This window comes from Grammomys surdaster, unplaced genomic scaffold, assembly GCF_004785775.1.
Source record: "Grammomys surdaster isolate TR1022 unplaced genomic scaffold, NIH_TR_1.0 311, whole genome shotgun sequence".
Taxonomy (NCBI): Eukaryota; Metazoa; Chordata; class Mammalia; order Rodentia; family Muridae; genus Grammomys; species Grammomys surdaster.
In genome coordinates this window covers 1,414,298-1,438,285 of record NW_021604730.1, presented here as the reverse complement: position 1 = coordinate 1,438,285, position 23,988 = coordinate 1,414,298, and the positions used below count along the sequence as shown (strand labels likewise).

The 23,988-nt window shown below is 37.2% G+C and overlaps 1 protein-coding gene across 6 annotated transcripts in view; it reads right to left on the bottom strand.

Annotated features, from left to right (window-relative positions):
• Positions 1–23,988, bottom strand: part of Lrrc7 (leucine rich repeat containing 7) — a 438,353-nt gene that overhangs the window by 206,275 nt on the left and 208,090 nt on the right. For all 6 annotated transcript variants that reach the window (XM_028777579.1, XM_028777577.1, XM_028777581.1 and 3 more), the window contains 2 exons: positions 19,260–19,377; positions 2,868–2,946 (listed from right to left, as the gene is read on the bottom strand). In XM_028777579.1, the coding sequence (XP_028633412.1) occupies positions 2,868–2,946; positions 19,260–19,377 (197 nt within the window). The remainder of the gene's footprint in view (positions 1–2,867; positions 2,947–19,259; positions 19,378–23,988) is intronic.

Genomic DNA, 23,988 nt, shown 5'->3' with positions numbered 1-23,988 from the left:
TGGATACTTGGACATTAGAGGAAATCTCAAGTTCGTTACATCAGTGATAAGCAGAGGTTTGCTCTGGTCAGAATCCTAAGCTAAAAGGGGAAGCCTGAACTATGAAAGCTCCAGGAAAAGCTTCAAAGAAATCAGCAGGACTCTGAACTTGGCCAAGTTTTTTTAGGCCGGAAGCTAGAATGCATGCTATTAAACAGGACTTCATATAAACAAAGAGCCTCTCTGTGAAGGTCACTAAAGTATTAAGGAACAAACCTCAGATCTAGGACTCATGCTGCCCCTGGAATATGAAAATAGCTTATAATTTAGCACTTAAAAGGCAAGTCAAGAAGAAATGAAAAAAAAATGAATCACTGCCAAAGTAACAATACATTTAATTAATATGCAGAGAAATATGCTGATCGGACACTATAAATGTAAATTAAAACTACAAGGAGAGAACATATCTACCAGACTGACTGAAACTGCAGAAATCAGAGTGGATTGCAGTGAATGGTGGCAAATAAATGTCCTCCATTTTCAAAAGCTTGTACGTTTCTTTTAAGCTCAAGTACATGAATTCTGTATTCCCTGGTAAACTACCCTAGGCCTTAAGCAACACAAGTGACATCTGAGCATGAATCTCTCAAATGTCCACACATAGTTTCTACCAGCAGTGCTTATAGTCAATCTCAGCCCCCATTAATGGACACACGAGTCCTGTGTTCTCTCTGCATGGGATGCTCCTGCCAATAAAGGGACTGATGTGTAGACCAAGCGGGAGCCAGTAAAATGAGTAAAAACAATCTGACACAGACACCAGCCAATTACAAGGCATTCTAGAAAAGACAGATGGGCTAAGAGGTTTCTTGGGATGTTGAAATTATTTGTAGTGATTACAGTTCTTGACTAACCACCTGTCAAAGTTCACTCAGTTGTGACCAAAAATATTTACTTATATAACTTAAAAATCTGACTTTGAAAATGACACATGACTTAAATTTACCTATATACTATGATTTTATACCCTCTAAAACTATTTAATATTTCAGGTGTTAAGGGGTTTTGATGAAATAGGTCATTTAAAATATTTTACAAGGTTAAATAAATATGTGGAATTAATTTGGAAATATCTATGATAAAACTAGTTTTAAAATTCTTAGTAACATACTTTTTCTATTATTTATTTATTTATTATTTATTTATTTATTCACTTTATATCCCACTCAATGCCCCCCTCCCAGTTATCCCCTCCCACAGTCCTCCTTTCTTCCCCCTCCCTTTCTCCTCTGAGATGGTGGGGTCCCCTTGGTATTCCTCTATCTTGCCTCATGAAGTATCCCTGGGATTAGATGAATCCTCTCCCACTGAGGCCAGACAAGGTAGCTATAAGAACAACAACTTTTGGAATAACCCTTGCTCCAGTTGTTCAGGAGCCATATGAAGGCCAAGTTGTGGGCCTACATCTCATGGGGAGATGTAGGGAGGCCTACATATGTGTGGGGAGGCCTAGGTCGAGCTCATGTATTCTCTTTGGTTGGTGGTTCAGTCTCTGGGAGTCATGAAGAGTCCAGGTTAGTTGACTCCATTGGTCTTTTTGTGTAGTTACAATCACCTCTAAAGCCCACAATCTTTCCCCCTTCTCTGTCATAAAAGTTACTAAGCTTTGTCCACTGTTTGGCTGTGGGTATACTGTGTGGCTTTAGGGAATGTTCTCAGTCTTGGTGTCAGAAGCTAGTGATATCCATTATGTTGAGATAGTGATAAAGATGCATTTGGTGTATAGATGGGGAAATATTTCAAGGCTTACATTTGTTTTCCTCTCCCATACTGTACTTCGATGTGGGAATTCTGATTCTGAAGCACATTATTTTGTTTGTTGTGTCACATTTTCTACTGTTTCACATACAAGTCACTCACTGTGCACTTCAAATTCAGTGTCTGGTGTAAAACTCAGATTAGCCTCTTTGTAACTCTTGAAAATATCCCCTCCATTAAGCATTCTAGTCTCTTCTACTCATGTAGACAAAGTCCTGAAGGGCTTTACTGTCAGCTTCATGTAATTAAGATGCCATTTCTCTCTGAACACCACCATCTACATTCCTGGAACACTCTGCTTCAATCTCTTACTAATACTAATAAATAAGATGTCAGTAACCTTTCCAGACTTTATTTTTAATTTCATTTTACCTGAGTGTAAATGAGTGTCAGGTTCAGGACTCATCTCACCCACTTGCTCATGATTCCTCAGGCCTCTCACTCCAGAAAATATGTGAATCAGCAATTCAGCCACATGTTGAGTTTCATTTCCCCATGAGATTTAGTAACTAATAGATCCTGAGCCACAAACATCATTTTTCTGATGCTAGCATCTTTACCATTCATATTTCCCCATCTAATGCACCTTTAGGCTTTCCTCTCTACACTTTATGTTATCTCTGGGATCAAGCATTTCTTATTCATGGTCAGATCCAATTTCTTTGATGGGGACACTCAACTATTAAAGCATTCTTTGGCACATTTAAACCTTCCAATTGTTTTGAACTTCCGCTATGTCCTGGATGTTAATTTCTTACCATGACTGCAACTAATAACCATTTCTTGGATTTTGACTCTCATCCATGGAGTACTGCTAAGAATTACAGAAAACCAATGCCATGGTTGCTCAAAGCAATGCTATATTGTGCCAGTTGGGTCTTTGTCCACATATGATGTTTTTAATAATTTTAATGAAACTCTGAGATCTTGGTAGCTTTCCAATTATTCTCTTAACTATGACAATTGATGTTACGTTGACAACTGCTATCATAGAAGTTCCATCTACATACACTATAAACCAATGGAAATACAAATAAAAATATAAGTAAAATCTAATCATTTATACTCACTTAGAAATGGGATTGACACTGGCTTCAATAATGGTTAAACACTTACAGCACTTTATGTTTTCTGGAAATTCTTGTACACCTAAAAGGTTGAAAAGAAAACAGTGATGTGAGTTCATGAAGATGTTCCAGCAAGCATGTTGAAGCTCTGGCTCCTACAGTGGAAATAAACAATTAAAACCACAAGTTTGGATCTAAACTCCATGTAGGGCAAACATTCAAGCAGAGATGATAACAAAATATTATAAAGCTACACAAAAGAGAGGCATACACACAATATTCCTAATAAAATTGAATGTTAAATAATGCTTTAGAATAGTATTAGCTGGAAGTCACATATGAAGCTAAGGACAATTGGATTTGGCTCTTTACTAACTCTCAGGAATGAAAGAAAAAGCAGCTTAATGACAGGATTTGCTGTAAAGGTTTTGAGTGTAAATGCAGCAGCACTCATTCAATGTTCTAACCCCTATTTTTCAGGTGAGGTCATGAAACTGTATGAGCTCCCCTCTAAAACATTGCAAGTCCAGTTCTAGGAAACTCTGGGTATTCTTTTACTATTTAGGCTGGTTTCAGAGTCAGGCTGAACTTGCCTCATAATAGAAAGTTCTTATTAGAGCTTTCTCTGGTCACTAATTATATGGGAGTATTGAGTTTTATAGGCAAAATGGCATGTTTGCTTTTTAAACTGGGCAGTTCTATTATTCACAAATAGCAAATGACATCAATAATCAACATTTATATTCCAAATAAGGACACTATGTTGATATGTCTCCAATGCATTTATTTCAGTAAATGTTCCACAGTTTAACTTGATTGTGTTCACAAAATTAATGGCAAAAGCAAACAGCATTCCTACGTTCTGAAGTGAAGTCCTCTTAGAAACAAAATTTTTAAATCACAGAATTAATCAAAAGTGTGCTAATAAATTATTAATTATATGACGAATATAAAGTGTTTGTTAGAGTGCAGAGATCCTTGGACTTGACTCTCATTACCACAAACTTTGGAGGTGGCAGCAGGAAGGTTATCTTTGTCTACATAGTAATTCAAGGCCATTTGGGTCTACATTAGCCCTGGCTCAAAAGAAAATGAAAGGCTTTGCTCTAAATGATTGATTATTTGAGAAGCAACCTTTTTGTTACTTATTAGTGCTATTTGTTCCTTGTACATATTTTGCTTCCTGTGTTCCACTTGACCATCATGCTTGTTCATTCTTCTACCTGGAAACAGAATGTATAAGGGAAGAAAGACATCCAAGACTAATAAATTTATCGTTTCTACCTGGGATGAGTAGAGGAGTCAAAGAGTCATGGATTTCAGGTTGAGATTTAACTTGTTCCTTTTACTTGGGCTTTCCTGTCTAAAGCAGGCAGGATAATTCAAATAAAGTCACATTATCTTGACAGGTGTGTGTGTGTGTGTGTGTGTGTTTAATGTGATAGACACACATATTTGCATGGGTACATTCACCATTGAGCCAGAGATTCATACTGAGTGTATTCTCCTATCTTTCTCCACCTATTTTTTTTTTTTGAGTCAGCATCTACCATTGAACCTGAAAGTCACCTATTCCGCCAGCCCTTAGGTATCCTCCTGTCTCCACCCCATCAGTGCTGAGATCATAGCATGCTATCATACCTAAAATTTTAAGAGGACACTGGGGAGCTGAACTTAGGGTTTGACAATTTTTCCAGTCCCTTACAGAGGCTCTAAAGCTTGTAGTTAAAATGGCTTTCAACTTTCTCTAATAATAAAATGTTTCTGAAGTAAAAAAGGACACAAATGTAGTGTCATTAAAAATCTATGCTTAGCTTTAAACTATATTTCCAAGTATGAAAAGAAATATTTTTTTTCTGTACAGAAGTTAAGCTTGGATCCCAAATATAGGAAACAGATTCATCCCGTTATTAAGCTCTGAACTTAACAACAATAGAACATAGATCCCTGAGCCTATAAAGAGGCACCACTCAGAGGAACCTAAACGGAGACTTCTATGACATAAAAGTTGTCTTTCTATCTCACTTTCTTGATGTTTGCTTTATGTGTCATAAGTTTTTCCTGTCCCTATCTAATTTCTCAGTCAAGTCCAGGTCTATATACTATCCATATAGAGAAATTTAAATTCTAGCATTTGCATGAGGATGTATTCAACTATTTTAAGCCCCTAACTTCTTACTACCTACTGTTTTAGCTTATATTACCTATAAAATTGAATGATACTAGAAAAAAAAACCAGAAAAAACCAACAAAACAAAACACAACATGTGCATGACTATGGGTTAAAGAATTTGATACTTTTCTTTTACTATATCTTTAGTTCCTGAAGAAAAGTCCTCCACCATTCAACAGGTTTTACTGAGTGCTTATTCTTTTGGGAAGTGCTGAACTTTGAGGAGACAGTTTGGAAAAGATAGGGAATTTTTTTTATTTGTGGAGTTTATATTTTATCAGGTGAATGCACACAATAAACATATCTATCTATCTATCTATCTATCATCTATCTATCTATTATCTATCTATCTATCTATCTATCTATCTATCTATCTATCTATCTATCATCTATCATCATCATCATCTATCTATCATCTATTATGTTTTAGCAATGAGAAGTAACACAAAAAAACAACACTTGAATATTAGATAAATGGAATAAAAGGAATTAGGGATGACCCCAGAATGTTTGGCTGAGTGACTCAAGAAATGGAATTACCTTCTGTTCTGATGGTAACATAGAATATCGACTAAATTTTAGATAGAAGACAGAACTGTGCTTTGGGCATCTATAACTACTAGTTGGAACTCAGTAGGAGAAGCCAGGGAGGTTTTTGCTTATAAATGTAGAGTTTAAGAGAGAGGACCAGATTGACTTAAGAATTGGTCTTTCAGGTCTGGAGAAATTGCTCAGAAATTTAGAAGCATATTCATGGAACCTGAGTTCAATTCCCAGTACTCACATCAGACAATTCGCAAATATCTGTACCTCTGGCATCAGAGGAATTTGTCTCCTTGTCTCTGTAGGCATCTGTACTCATATGCATATCCCCCCACAGAGGCACAGATACAGATACAGACACAGACACAAATACAGACACAGACACAGACAGACACAGACACAAAACACAGATACAGACACAGATACAGACACATGGACATATACACAGACACAGACACACACAGACACACATAGACACAGACACAGATATACATATAGACACAGACACAGACTCACACACTCATACATATACAGAAATAATAATAAAAAGAAATGAGAGTTTAGCAACATAAATAATAAAAATTGAGATCTAGAATTCAAATGGTGAAGAGTTTTCAAGTTGAGAGGTAAGATGAACTAATTCAGATGATATTGATAGTTCATCAAAAAAGAATCATGAATGGCCAGTGTACTTAGTAAGGCAAAAGGTCACGATGACCTTGAAGCAACCTATAGGAGGGATGTAATGAAGATTAAAGGATGAGGTTTGGTTTAAGAGTGGTTGAAGAGAAAGTCCATATAGATAATACAGAAACATTGTAGTGAGGGAGACAGGTGGGAGAAAATAGCAGGAAGCTTTTCTTCTTTTACTTCAGGTCTGAATAGTAGTACATATGTATTCTAATTAGAATAATCATGTAGACTAAAGTATCTAGATGATATAGTGCAGAGTAAGGAAAGCTGCTGTGATGGTCTGAGGGTAGGCAAGAGAGCATGACCCAACTGTGGAGAGACAGCTTGGGAGAAAAACAAGGCTGATTTTCTTGTACCAACATGCAGCCATCAGGCAGTATAGGGCAGAGGCTGGGTGGGGAAAGAAATTATCTTCTGAGAGGTTCAGAATTCTCAGTGGTATATGTGCAGCCCAGATGAACATGGAGATGACAAGCCACAGGTCTGGAGGCAGAGGATATGTGGTCATCTTCACACTGGGGAGAGTGAGATGATGGTGAGGAGCAAAAGGATATACTTCAGATTGTCTGTAATACCAACATGTGTGATTGGTTCTCCACAACTTCTATTCTGTAATAAGTAGAAAACTGAATTCAACCAAGCTTGTTTTGCTGAACGACAAGCAAGTCGACAGGCATTGAGTCGGGACATAGTGTTAAAGAGGTCTACAGCATAATATACTGTTAATTAACCACAGAACTTGAAAGACAGAAAGAGTAAAGAAAAATTTCAAGACTGGTCAAGGTGTGGCATAGGAGAAGACAGTGCTACTACAGATTAGTACCTTTGACAGGGTTAAAGATGGCAGCAGCTAGTAGGGAATAATCTAGAAAGACCATGATACTGGGATTCATTAGGTTTCATTTCCTACATTATACCTATAAGAACATGAAAACTTAGCAAGTGTTTGTTATATTGACTGTAAATTATATTTCACATCAGTAGACTGAGGCATTGAACTGAAATACATTTCAGACACGGAAAGAAACACTTGATTTTGGTATGTAGGATATAGATTTTAATTATCTATATTAACACAAAAGGATAATTGTCTCTTTTCAAACAAACAAAATACAACACATTTTATAAATGTCAAATTTAAATGTTTTAGTGTCCTTTCAAATTTATAAGACACATTTCTTATAAATTTTTGCACAAATGAGTATAGATAATTATAGGGGGTGAATCCTGAATGACTATGTTTCTGAATTGCACATAAACATACCAAATAATTTACTATGTGCCGCAAGTGCTAAATGCTAGGAAAAACTACAATGCTGTATCTTACATAATAAAACAACAGAAACACCATTACTAAAACATTCTCAGCTACATTTTAATTGTTACTAGTCCTTGAAGTTGTAGTTTTTTTATTCTAAAGAGAGCACAGTCAGATTGTGTGCTGAACACATTGTATTAGACTCAGAGGAGTAAAAGATGAAATGTATAGATGTTATATATACTTTATTCAATTCTGAAGGCTTTTTAACAATAAAATAAGTAAGATTCATCCTGGTTGGTCAAGATTTGAAATCAGCATGTCTCAAGTACTGTTATGTTTGCTTATTCTGAGCAACAACTACGAAATCTAGGATTTTATCTGCTATGGGATATAATTTCTATCTATACATATTCATCAATGCAGTATTTAAGACAGGACAATTTGCATAGAATTTGAGGTAAATTTAACTCTCCTCAGTGTGTCAGCAAGAAGAAATTAGAACTACTGTCTCATTAGAGAGGAGGTGATGGGAGAGCTAAAAAGTGACTCCAGCATCTTCCTATCAACCAGTCCTGCTTGGTATAGACAGGACTGCTCTTTATTCTTATAAAAACAGTCATTTCTGCAGCACAGACAAGCTCATGTCAGCACAGGAAATGTAAATTAATAAATTATAATTGTTCAAAGAAGATAACTTGCAACTGTTTTGCAATAATTATGACTAACAAATGAAAAATTGATATATAAGTACATAGAGTTTAATTTTACTTCATATACTAGTTCCTATAGAAAGTTACTATGGATATGGAGCACATAAGGCAACAATTGGCACAATAGACTATAAAGGGTGAAGATTGACAAGGAGACTTCAGAGGGAAGTTTGTAGTGTTCTGGCAGGTCAAAGTGTAGGGCCGGTATCTGTTGGGTTCATGAATTGGAGGAGCAACTGGAGGATGCTTTGTGTTCTACCCCTGTGGAAAAGAAAGAGGGATGCAGGAACCCTGCAGTGGAGGTCTGAGTTACTTGTGGGAGCCTGCCCATCTCAGTGGAATTATATGGATAGACTATACAATAGTTTGGTGAAGTTATCAGTAAATAGTTACAATCATGCAACAGAATCTGCCTCTGGGACATATCTTGAGAAAATTCTGTAAAGTTATGGTCTTGACACATAATGTAGTCATAGAAGAATGCATGTGCCTTGGTCCAGTAGCATTGATTGACACTGATTCTGTGTTCCCTTACTTTACTATAACAGAGAGTTTGAGTATTTCATGAAATGGACTATTTAATAATATTATATTGCATTTAATGTTATTTTGATTCTCCATCTTTAGTAGACTGCTTAACTGAGCATTCCAAACACCCATATTTTAACAGAAGTCACTGTGCCTCTGAGAACATTATAAGGTTCAGCTACTATTCATGCAGAAGTCTTGCATGGTAGTGGGGATTTAGAATGGTACACACAAGCTCAATTTCATCCAACTCAATTTCATTTTCTTCAAATTATTTGTAAGGATTTATGGACCATATATTTTTGAAAAGGCCATGCTGTGACACTGGGAAACCTAATCACTTGCTGACAGAACCCAGAGTGCACTTCAGAGGGTGAGGGTATGGCCTTTTTCTTGTCCTGGTTTTAGTTGCAGAACCCAGCTGGAAGGGCTTCTGACATGCTCCAAGTTTTATGTCCTTAAGAAGAGACTAAAGTGGTTGCTGAGCTGTGGAGGAGACAGGAGATACAGCTTTGTTTTTCGTTGTCATGAAGTTATTTAATGAAGCAAAAGAAACTGTGAGTTTATTTGAACCATCATGGGCAGAAGAGATTCTATAGACAGGGAAAGTAGACAAGGTGCAAGAGAGTGATTTTTAATACTTTATGTAGTAATGCCCTTGAAGTAAGGGATTTTATAGGGCTGGGTGCTGCCAAGGACAATTATTGCATATTGATTATGAACACATGTTGACTTCTCCATAACCCATTCAAAGCATCCCAAAGTAGCTTCCCTGAGACTATACAGCACAGACAACTGGGGTTTCACTTTCTCTTTCAATATCCTCAAAGGTTTAAAGATTTTTAAAAAATCCGTTAACTGCTTTCCTCCTGTGAGTCTGAACAGTAAGTTTCCCTTTCTTCCTGCAGATGGAGAATGTGATTTATCCCATGTTTCATGAGTGCTTCAGGAAGGGGTGGAATAATGGGCACATCAGTAACACACATAATAACCCTTCAACTATGATTGCCTCTCATTATAACTAACAATAGTGATTTTGCCCACCATGGCACTGCTCACATCCATTCATGTATAGAAGAAAGTTTTAGAGGATGAGAGAAAATTCCACTTAATTGCTGGAGAATTAGGAAGCACTTTCAAATTAATTCATTTTCATTAAAGTCCTTAGACTGTGGTGTCATTGTCTCTAAGAAGCTATGACAAATCAGCAATCAGACTTGAAATAAAATCGCTGACTAATTAAATCTTATCATCATTATCTACCTTCATCATATAAAACAATTACTATGGCCATGCATCAACTCCAAGCAGACTTAGACTACTTATTCAGACATCATGATATCATGAAATGCAGTACTCTTGATTTGTATAGATTTTATTTCACTGTTGAATTCAGAAGTGAGGGTGTCTTAGGGTTTCTGTTGATGTTATGAAAACATCATGACCAAAATCAAGTTGGGGAAGAAAGGGTTTATTTAACTTATACTTCCTTGTTTAACTCCATCATTGAAGGAAGTCAAGACAAGGACTCAAACAGGGCAGGGACTTAGAGACAGGAGCTGATACAGATACCATGGAGGGTTGCTGCTTACAGGTTTTCTCTGCCTGCATTCTTTTGGAACTCACGATCACCAGCCCAAGGATGGTGCCACCCTCAGTAGTCTAGGCCTTCTCCTATCAATAATCAGCTAAGAAAATGCCCTATAACTGAATCTTTCAGGTTTTTCTCAAAGGAGGTTCTCTCCTTTCTGATAACATTAGCTTATGTCAGTCAAGCTGACATAAGACTAGCTAGGACAGAGGTCAACAAATGGAAAATACATTGGGATAGACAATGGATCACTGCATACAATTGGGGAATTTATTATTGTTGAGAAAGGAAGAATGATTTATAAAAACTGTGGACATGTTCTTGTTTCTCTCTGGTTACATAAATGACAAAGTCTTATTACAATTAACAAAAGTTTGTTAGAAGGTCAAGGTTAATAAACTTATTTTTAAGAAAAAGAAATGCTTTTCTAAATTGAAGACAAGAAGCTGGGGCCTCATTTTCCAGTTCATTGCCTTCCAGTTAATTGAATGCTTTTATTATACCATGTAGGTAAATATTCTATGAAATGGGCTCTTTTAAAATTTATTTTCTAACTGAAAGATGAGAACATGAAATCTTCACATTTGACAGGAATACTGTGATACTCTGATGCATCTGTTCACTAGGTAATGCTGAGACCAGTTTACACCTGCCTATCTCCTCAAACATTTATCATTTCATTGGTGAACTAATTTCTTCTTGGTTTTTGAAACATCTCATGCTTTATTATACCCAATCACCCTAATGTACAGTAGAGCCAGGAATGCTCATCCTGTATGACTGTAACTGAAGTCCTCCGGTAGCCACCTTCTCATCATTTCAGTGCCCTATGTAAAAGTTATGAGCATAATATATTTGTCAATTTGAGATGCTGACATTAGGGGCTGTAGTGTACTATTAGTATAATCCTAACCTACATCCACCCTCAGAGAATGTGCATTTTCATTACAGCAACATTTTAAACATTGACAATACACTTGCCTACAATGTGAGAGCCAATAATAATAATAATGAGAAATTAACATCACTTAGACCATGCTCCAACAAAATTGATGTGACCCAGACAGTATCAAATGCACTAGAACACTTAAAACATCTGAGTATGCACTGAGGTACTGCAGGGGCATAATAAAAGTAAGTTCCATTGGAAGTAGAAAAGTAGGAATTAATGAATAGAAATGAAGCAAATCAAATAACAAATGAGACCGACAAGGAGAAAGGAGACTGCTAGAAAGACTTAAAGTCTAGAAAAACTTTTGATAAAAGTAAAGACTAGGTGGAATGATTAAATAATGTTAGGAATGCACAGGATAAAGTGGCCACAGATATGGCGGAGGGGCATACAACATTGATGTGAAGAAAGTTATAAAAAAGAAATAAAAATAAAACTGAAAATCTGGATGATAGAGTGGGCTAGTTACTAGTTGGATTATAACTTGTGAAAGAATGACTCAAGAATACACAAAGATAGCAGAATTAGAAAGGAAGAAACTGGCCCATGTTCTGATTGTATGACACATTTGGATTTTAGCAGATCTATTGACAATATTTTAGAATTGTATTCAGCACTGTGACTGAGAATAAGACAAAGGTCTCAAAATTGGTAATGTTTCTGAAATATAGAACCAACCAAAGTACAGAGAAGCATTTTTAAGAAGGGATGGTTTATAAAATGAATGATTTAAAACACTTCTCAGTAACTAAAAAAATATGTGCAAAATAGGATGGTAAGATGGCTTAGTGGGTAATGGCTCTTGCTGCTAAGGTGAGGGCTAGAATTTAGTTCTGGAACCCATGCAGTACAAGGACAGAACTAATTCCTATAGGTGGTCTTTGACTTCCACACAAATGCTGTGGCAAGTACACACACACACACACACACACACACACACACACACAGAGAGAGAGAGAGAGAGAGAGAGAGAGAGAGAGAGAGAGAGAGAGGCACAAATGTCATTAGACAATTAAAAATATTTGTAAACCTTCTTAAAGAAATTTATGAAACTCGATTGAAAAACACAAAGTAAGACATTATGAGAAGGAGTGGCCTGTGGTTATTTATCACCATGAGGATATCTTTCCAAGGTAACTGTTAAATTCAAATCAAAATTTAAAATTATCCCAGATTGTTCATCTCAACAAACTTTACTAAAAGCTCGGGATTGAATATCAAGAGCATCAAGACACTTAAAATGAAGAAAGGAAGAGAGGCCAGAATGTTTTGACTAAAACTCAATAAGACACTCCAATGGTGAGAACAGGTCTCAACCAGACAGGAGCAGCTCAGCAAGCCGAAAGAGGCTGAACAACTGGAAGACTACACAGTCAGTGGAGGGAGATGCTGCTGACTACCACTGGGAAACATGGGTTCCACTCTTAGCAGGCACAAGGCCACTCATTGCAATTATCTGTAACTTTAGGTCCAGGGGATCTGATGCCCTTTTCTGACCTCTCTACATGCATGTGGAAAATAGACACAAAACACTCATACAAAAATAAAATAAAAAAATGTAAAATCCTTTGGAGAATAATCTGTAAAATGTGGTAGAATGTTACAGAAAATTTAAACCTCAATTCTGACAGCAAGGAAGGTGAAAAAAAATGGGCATGTACATTTACGTGTGTCTGTAAAGTTTTATTCACTTAAAAAGAATATGATATCTGCAATGAATGTTAACACTCCATCTTTATGATAGATACATTATCTGGTATTCTTTTCCTCATAGTTAAAATATTCACTAGCTTAAAACTTGAAACTACATAAATGTTTTAATACAGTTATATCCTGACTGTTTTTAATGAAGGAATATACAAGTCATGTTAATACAGAGAGGTCAAGCTCATGACTTAATTTAGAAATTCAGAATCTTCACAGAAACAATGACATCTGAATATTGAATAGAGTGAAAGTGAGCCAGGTACAAGATGCATGGGAAGTGATTTATGCAGAGGAAGTAATACTTGAAAAGAGAAAGAGATCATGAATCTCTATTAAATGTCTGAGAAGCTTTCTAGTAGCCAGATCATAAAGATAAAAAAAATGTCAGTCACCTGTGGTTAGATTGGCACTTGAAATGAAATTGTTATTAGGTCCGATATGAAGAGAGACTCTCAGCTTTGTGTTCACGAGCTGACACTGTGTCCTAGAGCCACAGAGTCATTTTAAGTTAGAAAGAAACATAGCCATGCTGGGAATTTAGGTGAGTTCTAGTGCTAACAAGTGGAGGGCCAGTTTGGCAGTGATTGGGCAAGCACAAGCAGTTATAGGGATGCTCACGTGGGTAGCACATACCAGACACAAGAGAGAACTGAACTACAGCTGCAGGAACCAAAAGAAGCACATGGACTTTCCACAGTCATAGGACATGGCAGCCATAGCGACTGAATGGATAAGAAACTAGACATGAGAACAAATATTTTCATCCTTTGCCCCAGTGGATCACAGTAATATAAGCAGGGGCCTAGGAAATGAAAGAATAACATATTGGGGTGATAACGAGTTTGATATTAAATGTATTATGTTTGAGTTGTCTGTGGGGCATCACATACCTATGCCCAGCAGACAGATGGCTATGTTAGTATGAAGCTAAAGGGAGAGTCACAGCTTGACATGTGGTAGTTATTACCCCCCAAACATAGGTATTTCATATATTGCTATGTAGCAGGTTACTAAGTGTGAATCTCAGTCTTTTTCTGTTTTTTTTTTTTTTCCCAGCAGTCAGTTAAAGCACTTAGAAGTTCCCAATGTGCCAAGTAGAACATTTTGAGGAGTCTCTAATGTAATAGCACATAGTTAACATTGTACTTTTTAGTAGGACAAAATATTATTCACCTGCCAAAACTTACACTATGCCCTAAACATTGTCCTTCTAGTTCCACAAAAAAAGTAAACAAGATAGTTTCTGAATTCTTTTTTTTTTAACTTTTAAAAATTTTTGTTGGTGCTGAAAATCTTTTTTTCTTTTTTATTGGACATTTTGTTTATTTATAATACAGATATCATCCCCTTTCACCCTTTCCCCTCCCTAGACCCCCCTATCCTATACCTCCTCTTCCTTTATGCTTTTATACCATTTTGAGTACATGCATGTATTAAGGTCAGTCCTTGGTTGAGGGTCTAGCAATACAATAGATGCAGAGAGTCGAGGAACAAGCAATACAATAATACAAATAGTCAAAGAAAAAGCAAGACATTAAACTCAATTACGTGAACACTCCCGTGATCACTGTTTCTAAAGGCTTATCAGGATGACCAAAGTATCTGAGCCTACTTCCCTATCCTAGCCCAAGGTCATTTTCATGTCTGAAGCTTACTTCCTTGTTCTAGCCTAAAATTTAGAATCCTGTCTGAAATTACTTCTTTGTTCTAGCCTAATATTTAAATTCTTGCCTGAGATTACTTCTTTGCTGAAGCCTATGATTTAGATTTAGATTCCTACCTGGAATTACTTCTTTGTTCTAGTCTAATGTCAGATTCCTGCTTGAAGCCTATTTTCTTGTCCTTGGCCAATGTCATATTCCTGCCAAGCAGCCCATTTCCTTGTCCTTAGCCCATGTCAGCTTCTTGCCAAGTAGCCCCAAAGGCTCTCCACCTCTCCCCCTTTTTTATTTCTTTAACAAGACTGAGCCTGTCTATTAAAAAATGAAGTACAGAGATAAACAAAGAATTCTCAACTGAGGAAACTCGAATCTCTGGGAAGCACCTAAAAAAGTGTTCAGCATCTTTAGTTATCATTGAAATGCAAATCAAAACAAACCTGAGATTCCACCTCACACCAGTCAGAATGGCTAAGATCAAAACCACAGGTGACAGCAGATGTTGGCGAGGATGTGGAGAAAGAAGAACATTCCTACATTGTTGGTAGGATTGTAAGCTGGTACAACCACTATGGAAAGCAGTCTGGTGGTTCCTCAGAAAATTGAATATAGTGTTACCTGAGGAACCAGCTATAAAACTCCTGGACATATACCAAAAAGATGTTTCAACATACAACAGGGACACATCCTCCACTATGTTCATAGCAGTCTTATTTATAATTGCCAGAAGCTGGAAAGAACCCAGATGTCCTTCAATAGAGGAATGAACACAGAAAATGTGATACATTTACACAATGGAGTACTACTCAGCTATTAAAAACAATGAGTTCCTGAAATTATTAGGCAAATGGGTGGAACTGGAAAATATCATTTTGAGTGAGGTAGCCCAGTCACAAAAGAATATACATGGTATGCACTCACTGATAAGTGGATATTAGCCTAAAAGCTCGAAATACTTAAGATACAATGCATAAACCACATGAAACTCAAGAAGAAGAAGGAAGACCAAAGTATGAGTGCTTTGGTCCTTCTTAGGAGTATCAAAATACTCAACCAGAACTACCAGGGTCTAAACCTCCAGCCTGAGATCACAAAAGGAAGGCCTCATGGCTCCACCTGTATAGGTAATTGAGGGTGGCCTTGTCAGGCATCAATGGAAGTGGAGGGCCTTGGTTCCTGAAATTTTCTGAATTCTGGGATCACATAATATACTACTTATTCAAGAAATCAAATGGAAAAATTAGTGCCTACCTAGCATGTACAAAGCCCCAGATTTGATCCCTAGTGTCTCCTCTCCACCTGAAAAGGTGATGTAATTTCAGAACAAAACCATCCACAGGGCAAAAGTTACCATAAAGCAGGCAATTATACTATGTAATATTTCTTTTCGTTTTGTAGATGGAAGGAAAATTTCAGAATACATAGCACTTAAAGTTTCTTCTGTGTATGTATGTAGTGTGTGTATATGAGTGTGCATGCATGTGTGCACACATGTATGTGCATGCAGATATACTTGGATTCTTTTTAATAAACAGAAGACTCTGTTGAGATTATAGCACTCAGCCAGAGAGGGAAGAACCTGGACTGAGGAAATTGTATAGCTCCCATGTCAGAAAGGGCCAGCTTGCTGGTATTGCAATGACCAAGGGTGATGTGACAAGAAGTTGGCAGAAGGAAGATTAGAGTCTACAAGGGATGGTCAAAAGCAGCTTTAGACTCAAAGTGAATGCAGGTACTAAAAGTTCTATCAATCTAATCCAAGCACATTTCAGTCAAGTTTTGCTCAGGTTGATAAGCCCTTGCATGAGTCTGTCTAGAGATTTCAATCAATATTCTATCCCTGTGCTCCAGCTCTGCTGTATTCTCTCCCCTTCCAGCAGGGCTATTTCAACTGCCAATTGTAATGCTGACTCTACTCGTTTCAGACTCCTGTTCTTTCTTTACTTGACAGATTCCTGAAAGATTCATTAAGCTCTTTGAGTAACTGCCTAGGTCCCTGTCACAGAGCAGGAAAAGGGGACAGCCTGCAGCTATAATTTCCTGAAGGGCTGTTTGTGTGATTGCCAGCTGTGCTCTTCTCATTGTTACCTCACACCCTTGCAATCAAACGTGCATCCTACCTTGGCCTGACATCTATTGCATGGCATTTTGTGTAAATATTTCCAAGCTATGGAGGTAAAAGCAATAGTTTCAAAGACTTCTAAAGATGCTCACAGATTTTCTTCTAGGGTAAATAAGTGCAACTTGTAATTTTTAGTATAAAAATACATCTGGGAATAATTATATGCTTTCATTAAGATCACTCTCTAGGAACTTAATATATATATATGGCAATATGTTATCTGATCATCTTTATAAATAAGGTAAGTTTTTATTACTTGCACTGTCTATTAAATTTGCCCAATGGCAAGTTGTGGTATTAGCCATATCATATTTCATAGAATCATAAATTGAAAATAGAATTTGAAACATAAATGCATATAAGCATTTTGATAGCAGTGACAGTGAATGCTCCTAATTTTATCATTTAAAAAATTATTTTAATTTTATTGTGTATCTCTGTGCAGTGCTCACAGAAGTCAGATGCATGTGTTGAATCCCTTGGAGCTTCAGTTAAAGGCAGTTGTGAGGTACCTGATGTATCTTCTGGGAACTGAAATGAGATTTTCAGGTAGAACCATATACTTTCTTAAATGCTGTCTTTTCACTCCTAGTAAATATATTCCTTCAAGAATAAAAGTGGATATGAGGCCCCTCTCCATGGGTCTAAGTCTGGTTGCTATCCAGGAGCACCTGTATAGTCTTTCTTGAATTGTCTTCATAGAAGATATTTCAGTGGCTAGTCAGCTTAGTGTGGAAGATTGTTTAAGAGCCTGGTTGCAAATGCATTATCTCTTTCAAGTTAAATCTGGAACTTGACCCCCTTTCTATTAATATAACAGTCTTAATTAGTTCTGTCATTCTCAAATAATGCATGTAATTAAGCACTACACTGAGTAGTGTCTTAGAGATTATTGGTTATTTGTGGGTATCTGTCTTAACTCTCCAGTGACACTGTAAAGTTAATGACTCTCCACCATTCAATCATGAATTCATTCAGTAAATATTTATTAAGATCCTATAATAGCCACACATTATTGGGAATGGAAATAAAAAAGGAACAACAAATAATTTACAACATCACTGAACTTAAATGCTAGGAAGCAGATTGACTGCAGATGATATATAGTGATATATGGCACTGTCACTTTCATGTGTGGGGAAACGGTAAAGTGGAATATGCTTATAGTGGATCGCACCAGCCAAATCTGGGGCTTTAGTTGAGAAGGTATAGGAAGGGTTGGGAAGAGGACATTCAAGTAGTGCCAGTATGTGTAGAGAGTTCCCTTAGGAAACTGTCATAGAGCATCATGAGGCATCAGGCATCTTAAAGATGCCATATTTATATCCAAGAACTCTTTAAACAGACTATTTACCTAGACATCAAGTCAGGACTATCCATTTTCCGTTCATCTTGGTTTGGGTTGTTACTGCTTTGTAGGAAATATACTCTGAGAACATATTTATCCTCCTCTTAAAGATGGCCTTCAGGTTGAACATAGCTTTACACACAACAGTTTACTTAGTCCTTCAGAGCTACTTGTTTAAGTATCTAAATAAATAAATATAAATAAATATTATCTAAATAATTTTCTAAGATGCAAGTTTTGTGAGGGAGAACTTGCTTTTCTCATGCCTGTCCCCTTGACAACAACCATACTGAGTGGAGTTACCATAGCAATACTTGTAGGTGACTACAGCACATTTTTCATTTGAGAACTTGATGGTGAGGCGGTGCTTTGCGCCACAAATTACCTGGTCACAATCCTTTGAGATAGATCATTAATTTATTCTAATCAAGTAGGTAGCTGAAGTCATTTGGAAAGTAATAAGGACCTACTTAATGAATTAGGACACTTGAGAGCATCTGAAGGCTCATCTTCCTCTAGGAAACCTTCAGGGAAAATATCAACATTAAAATAAATATTTGCACCATGTCAAAAAATCATCAAGTGCATGAATTTGGCTCAAAATACAACAAATATGACTGAGACTTGATGTTTCTCCAGGCTCTGATCAAGTCATTTGGAATGTGTCAGCAGCCAAAACAGTAATATCTCTCCTGCCATATGATAGGTTGCAATCTGGGCCAGGAGAAGAAAGCCAATAAGCATGGTGAGTAAATGAATGCTATACAGATGTGAGCACCCAAGGAATAGTAAAGCTCAGGGGAGCAAATGGGAGGATCATTTCAAGGATGTAAATGAGCTCATTGAGTAGGTAACACTCTGAAAATAAGGATAAACCTAGCAGAGGATGCAAAATAATTTAGAAAGTTAGAATGCATATCTGAGTCCAGTGAGGCATAAGATCCAGGGAAGTCAGATATACTGTGAGAGGAAAAGTAGAAGTTTGCTGTCTCTGAGTTATGGGTATAGTTTATCTCTTAAAATTTAATAAAATCAAAGAAAATCTTATCACTCACTAAGAAAATAGACGTTTTCAGTTAAAAGATCTGGAGGTGTTTGGAGTTTCTTACCATTTTTACTGATGTCGAGTTCTTTCAGATTAACTAGGCTAGCAATGGAGGTTGGCAGACTTGAGAGGTCATTATCAGGAATGCTTAGTTTCCGTAGAGCTTGACAGTTGAACAATTGCTGTAATAGAAAAGAACCATGCACTAGTTAGGCCACAGTTTGGTTAGACCCACTTATACCTAAACTCAGTAGCAAATTTGAAGTTACCATTTTTATCAACATGACAGTAAAAGAACCATTGATTCACCCTTACTTTCTTTCATACCCAATTTGGAACAGCTTTACAACACATCCAGCTGTTAGTGCCTCATTGTTTTTTTTCCCCATAGAGACATAAACAAAACAGAATAAAATGAAAACCAGCCAGACAAAAGCCTTCAGGAGTTACCTTCAGCATTCTCAAAGCTAGGGGCATCACCCTAGCTCTCTATATTTTGTCATTGTATTAGATTTCAGAAAGTATTACTTCTATTTCTTCATTCTAAATAAATACTTGTATGTTGTCAGGAACTGCAGCGCATCCGAATACCACACTCACATTTTTTTGTGTTCCCTTGCTGTGCCTCATAAGTCACTAGTAAATGAAACATAGGATGAAAATTCAGTCTGGTTCAATTTATAGTTCTGTCAGTATGAAGTACTGGGTGAGGGAGAATCAAGTGTTACAGTTGATTCAGGAACCCAGCATGCTCACAACTGCTGTGGGTTGATATGTGTTTTGGAAGTGGCTTCTTGATTCACTCAATGAGTCTAGTATGGAGGTAAGGCAATCTGCATTTTCAGGAAGACATCAATTTGGGTGAATTGACATAAGTGTTTCTAGTACCACACTGTGAAAAACAATTCTATTTTTTTTAAAGCTCTATTCAAGTCATCTTGACTACCAAAGGCATGAACAGTTAGAAGAACAGTTTTTATTAATTTTCTTGTGGAATTATCTTAATGAGATCCTTTTCTGACATTTTTAATGCTGCTTTGCTGAACTTCCTCAAGTGAAGTCTGGTAATCATGATTATGCAGTTGGCTAATGGTATATTTAACTTCCGTTTCTTCCTACACATAATTCCTTATTTATAGGAAAAAACAATGTAACATACGGCTGTTATTTCTTAACTCATTAGTTTTTAAAAAAGAAGATCATACGACTTCTTACATAAGAGGAAGTTTAAAGTCTCTTACTTTGAGTTAGTCATCTTGGGTTCTTTATAAAGATTATTTGTTACTTGATACAATGTCAGAATCATTTTTTCAACACCCTTTATAGAAATGTACATCTTTTTAGAACTTTGAAAAAAGATGTTTAATGAATTCTTTGAAAGAGATTCCTCCTAACCAAATGAGAAAACACATGGCTACAGTCCTGGAAGTTACTTTCAACTGCCTTCCAGTTTGTGCTATCTAGTGAGATGGTGATGTAATATATGAACATGCAATGTGGTTAGTTACAGCTTAAGAGTCAACTATCTTATCATTGATTTGAGTAAGATTTACTTACCACTCTTTCTACTGATCATTACAACCATTTTCCATTTTAAGGAATATTAAAACTAATGATATTTAAAATACAGTCTTTTAAAACTGACTTCTCAAATGCATTTAGATTTAGTAGAAGTCCTAGTATTCTTAATTTTGAATGAAATAACATACACAATTTTTTTAAAAGGGAAAATCCCTTACATGTTCTATCAGGGAGAATCTAAGTCAGAGTGAGCACTTGATTCAAGATCTGTATCTTGTCATCCTTGACTCTTACCACAGTGTTTTCATTGAACTCAGAAGCTTTCTTGTCTATAGAGTAGGGATGCTAAGCCATAAAACATGAGACTTGAGAGAGTGAGAGGTGTTAATACAGGCTATCAAATATAAGATTTATAGTTTTCCTTTATTAACATCTTTGATTTTTGAATGTACCTTACAATCAAGAATAAGTTGTTTTTAAAAATGTTTTATTGATGAATTGTGAATTTCACACCATGCATCCCAATCCCACTCATCTCCCCCCTGCCCTCATATCTGCCCTCCACCCTTACAGCCTCTTCCAATGTAGAAAAATCTCGTGGAAGCTGTAGTTGTGTCATAGTGTGCCCACAATATAACCTTTCATCCATACTTCTTTGTTTGCAAGTGTTTATTTCAATGACTTGTTGGTCTGGTATAAAGACTCTGGCTTCTAATAGTGTATCAATACCAGAACCTTGAATATCCTGTTGCTGCCCTATGTCATAGAGATGTCGTAGCTTTGGATCTGTAGGGATACCCATTCATGTACTCTAGCAGTTTAACCAGAGGGTAGATGTTGAGGTGGGCAAATTCAAATCCCTGGATCTAGGCCTGAGAGGTATTTGAGCAAGTCAGCCTGCCAGCTCTCCTGATCTCATGTCCTCTGGACAGGCTCACCACCAGCCCTGCAACCAGAGCCAGCTCTACCTTGTTGCCCAGGTGAGATGAAGGACCTATTCTCCTAAGTGTTGCAGCTGGTGAAGGGCATGGCAAGTTCTCCCACTCTCATAACCCTGGGCCAGTTCTCCTACCTGCCATGGGTGGTGAGGGATGAAGGAGGGAGAAGTAGTTATTCCCCTGAATATTTTTGCCCTAATGATTTATCTTATAATAAAGGTCTTAGATTTGGTAAATAAATCACTTGTGAATCTATAGTATCCAGAAAATTTGGGTGACTGTTAGCAATTAAAAGTACACTAATGTATAACAATAGGATGGTCTGTTTTCTACTTTTCTAAACAAAGCAGTTTGTTTGGATACAAAATCTCGATCAGTTAGTCTCTGAGTATCCCACGTTTCTCTTTCCCATGTATCACAGGATGCTGTCCTGTCCACAATTTATGCTGAGCCAATAATTTTGAGAGTGCAGATAATTAAAGAGAAAATGAGAAGAGCACCAAACTCCTGCTGAGACTGGCAGTTTTGGACAGGAAGCTTCAGAGAGGTAAACAATCTCAGTGGAGTGTGTTTCCTAGATCAAGATTCTTATCTGAGTGAACTTCTTCCCATGAGCTATGCCCTCTACAAAGCTAAGAGCCCTTGCAAGGCCTTATCAAGATTCAAGCTTTGAGTGAAAATGAGGTAGGATCTTTATAAAAGAGCTGTATTCTTCAATATGGGGGAGGGGGAAATAAGAAACATAACAAATAGCTAATTACAGTCAGACTGTTAACTATAGGGTATCCTGATTTTCATTTGCTAATATCTCATATTTTAAAAACAATAGAAATGTTTTGAATCTGAAGATGCATTTGTCCTAGAGTGCCATTTCTCTGTAGCTAAGGAAACAATTTTACGCTGAAGACATTTGTTTCAGAAGCATATGTAACTTAAATTACTCTGTAAGAAGCTTTTAGAACTGAAAAGTACAAACACTTAGACATTTTTTAAGCTATGATACTGAAAACTCCTAAAGTTGAATAAAAATTATTTGAGGCTAAAATGGTATATTGTATTGTGTGGTTCTCTGAAAACTCCATGAACTGTAATGATTCATGAGGCAAGAAGGAAATCCTGTTCAACATGATTCTGTAGTTTGTGTTGGTTCAAACATCTAGAGTGTGACCCTGGCATGTTTATCTAAACCCTAGCATAATTTTGTAAAAAATTATCCAATGACAACTCAATCCCACGTATACAACAAAACTTAAGAAATGTTTACATCGAAACTCTTTACAAGGTACATATGGCTTTTTCTATAAAAATGTGTCCTAGTGATTGAGAAACAGTACTTAATATAAGTAAGGGTATAGGGATAGTGGCTGAGGTAAATATAAATATCTGAAGGAGTCAGGTATGGCCTGGCCTATATAGCTCAGAGGTCTTCTAGGCTATTGTAAAGTAAATGTGACATCTCCCATAAAGTTGTGTTCTATTGACTAAAAAATGACGGTCAAGATAAAGTTCTAGTGAAGAAAAGTCTAAGATAAACATAATAGTCAGAGGAAGTGGACTTCCGGTCTGGGCCCGAGCATAGAGCAGGTCACAGGCAGCAGCTCCGTACCCAGCCCCAGAAAACCAAGAGAAAGAGGGACTCCCAGGAGCTTTAACTCAGGCAGCATCCCAGATAAGGAAAAAGAAGCACTTGCACCAAACAGGGAGCAACCAGGACCCACTGGGACCCAGGAATTCGCTCCTGGCCCGGAGCACACGGACTGCATCTGGTATGGGCCCCAAGCACTCGCAGATCCCAGGAGGCAGCTCTGCACCCAATCTCACAGAATCCAGAGGAAGCGGGGCTCTCAGGATCTCTCTGCCAAGCAGTATCTTAGGCTAGGAGGTGGCAATACTTGCCCCCAAAAAGGGAGCAACCAGGACCCACTGGGACCCAGGAATTCACTCCTGACCCGGAGCCCCGGCCCCTTCAGGTTTCCACCTAAGCACGGAGCACATCTTGGGCCTTAGCTCTAACCCCAGCAGCAAAACCCATCCCAAACAGTTCTGACACAACCTAGATAATAGGAAAGACAGGCCCCAGTCAGAGACAGCACAGATAGCACAAAGGTGATCCAGATGGCAAAAGGCAAGCGCAAGAACACAAGCACCAGCAACCTAAGGTATTTGCCATCATCAGAACCTAGTTCTTCCACATTAGAAAGTCCTGAACTCCCCATATCACCAGGAAAACAAGAACCAGATCTAAAATCACATCTAATGATGATGCTAGAGGACTATAAGAAGGAAATAAATAACACTATCAAAAAACTTGAGGAGAACACAGGAAAACAGGAT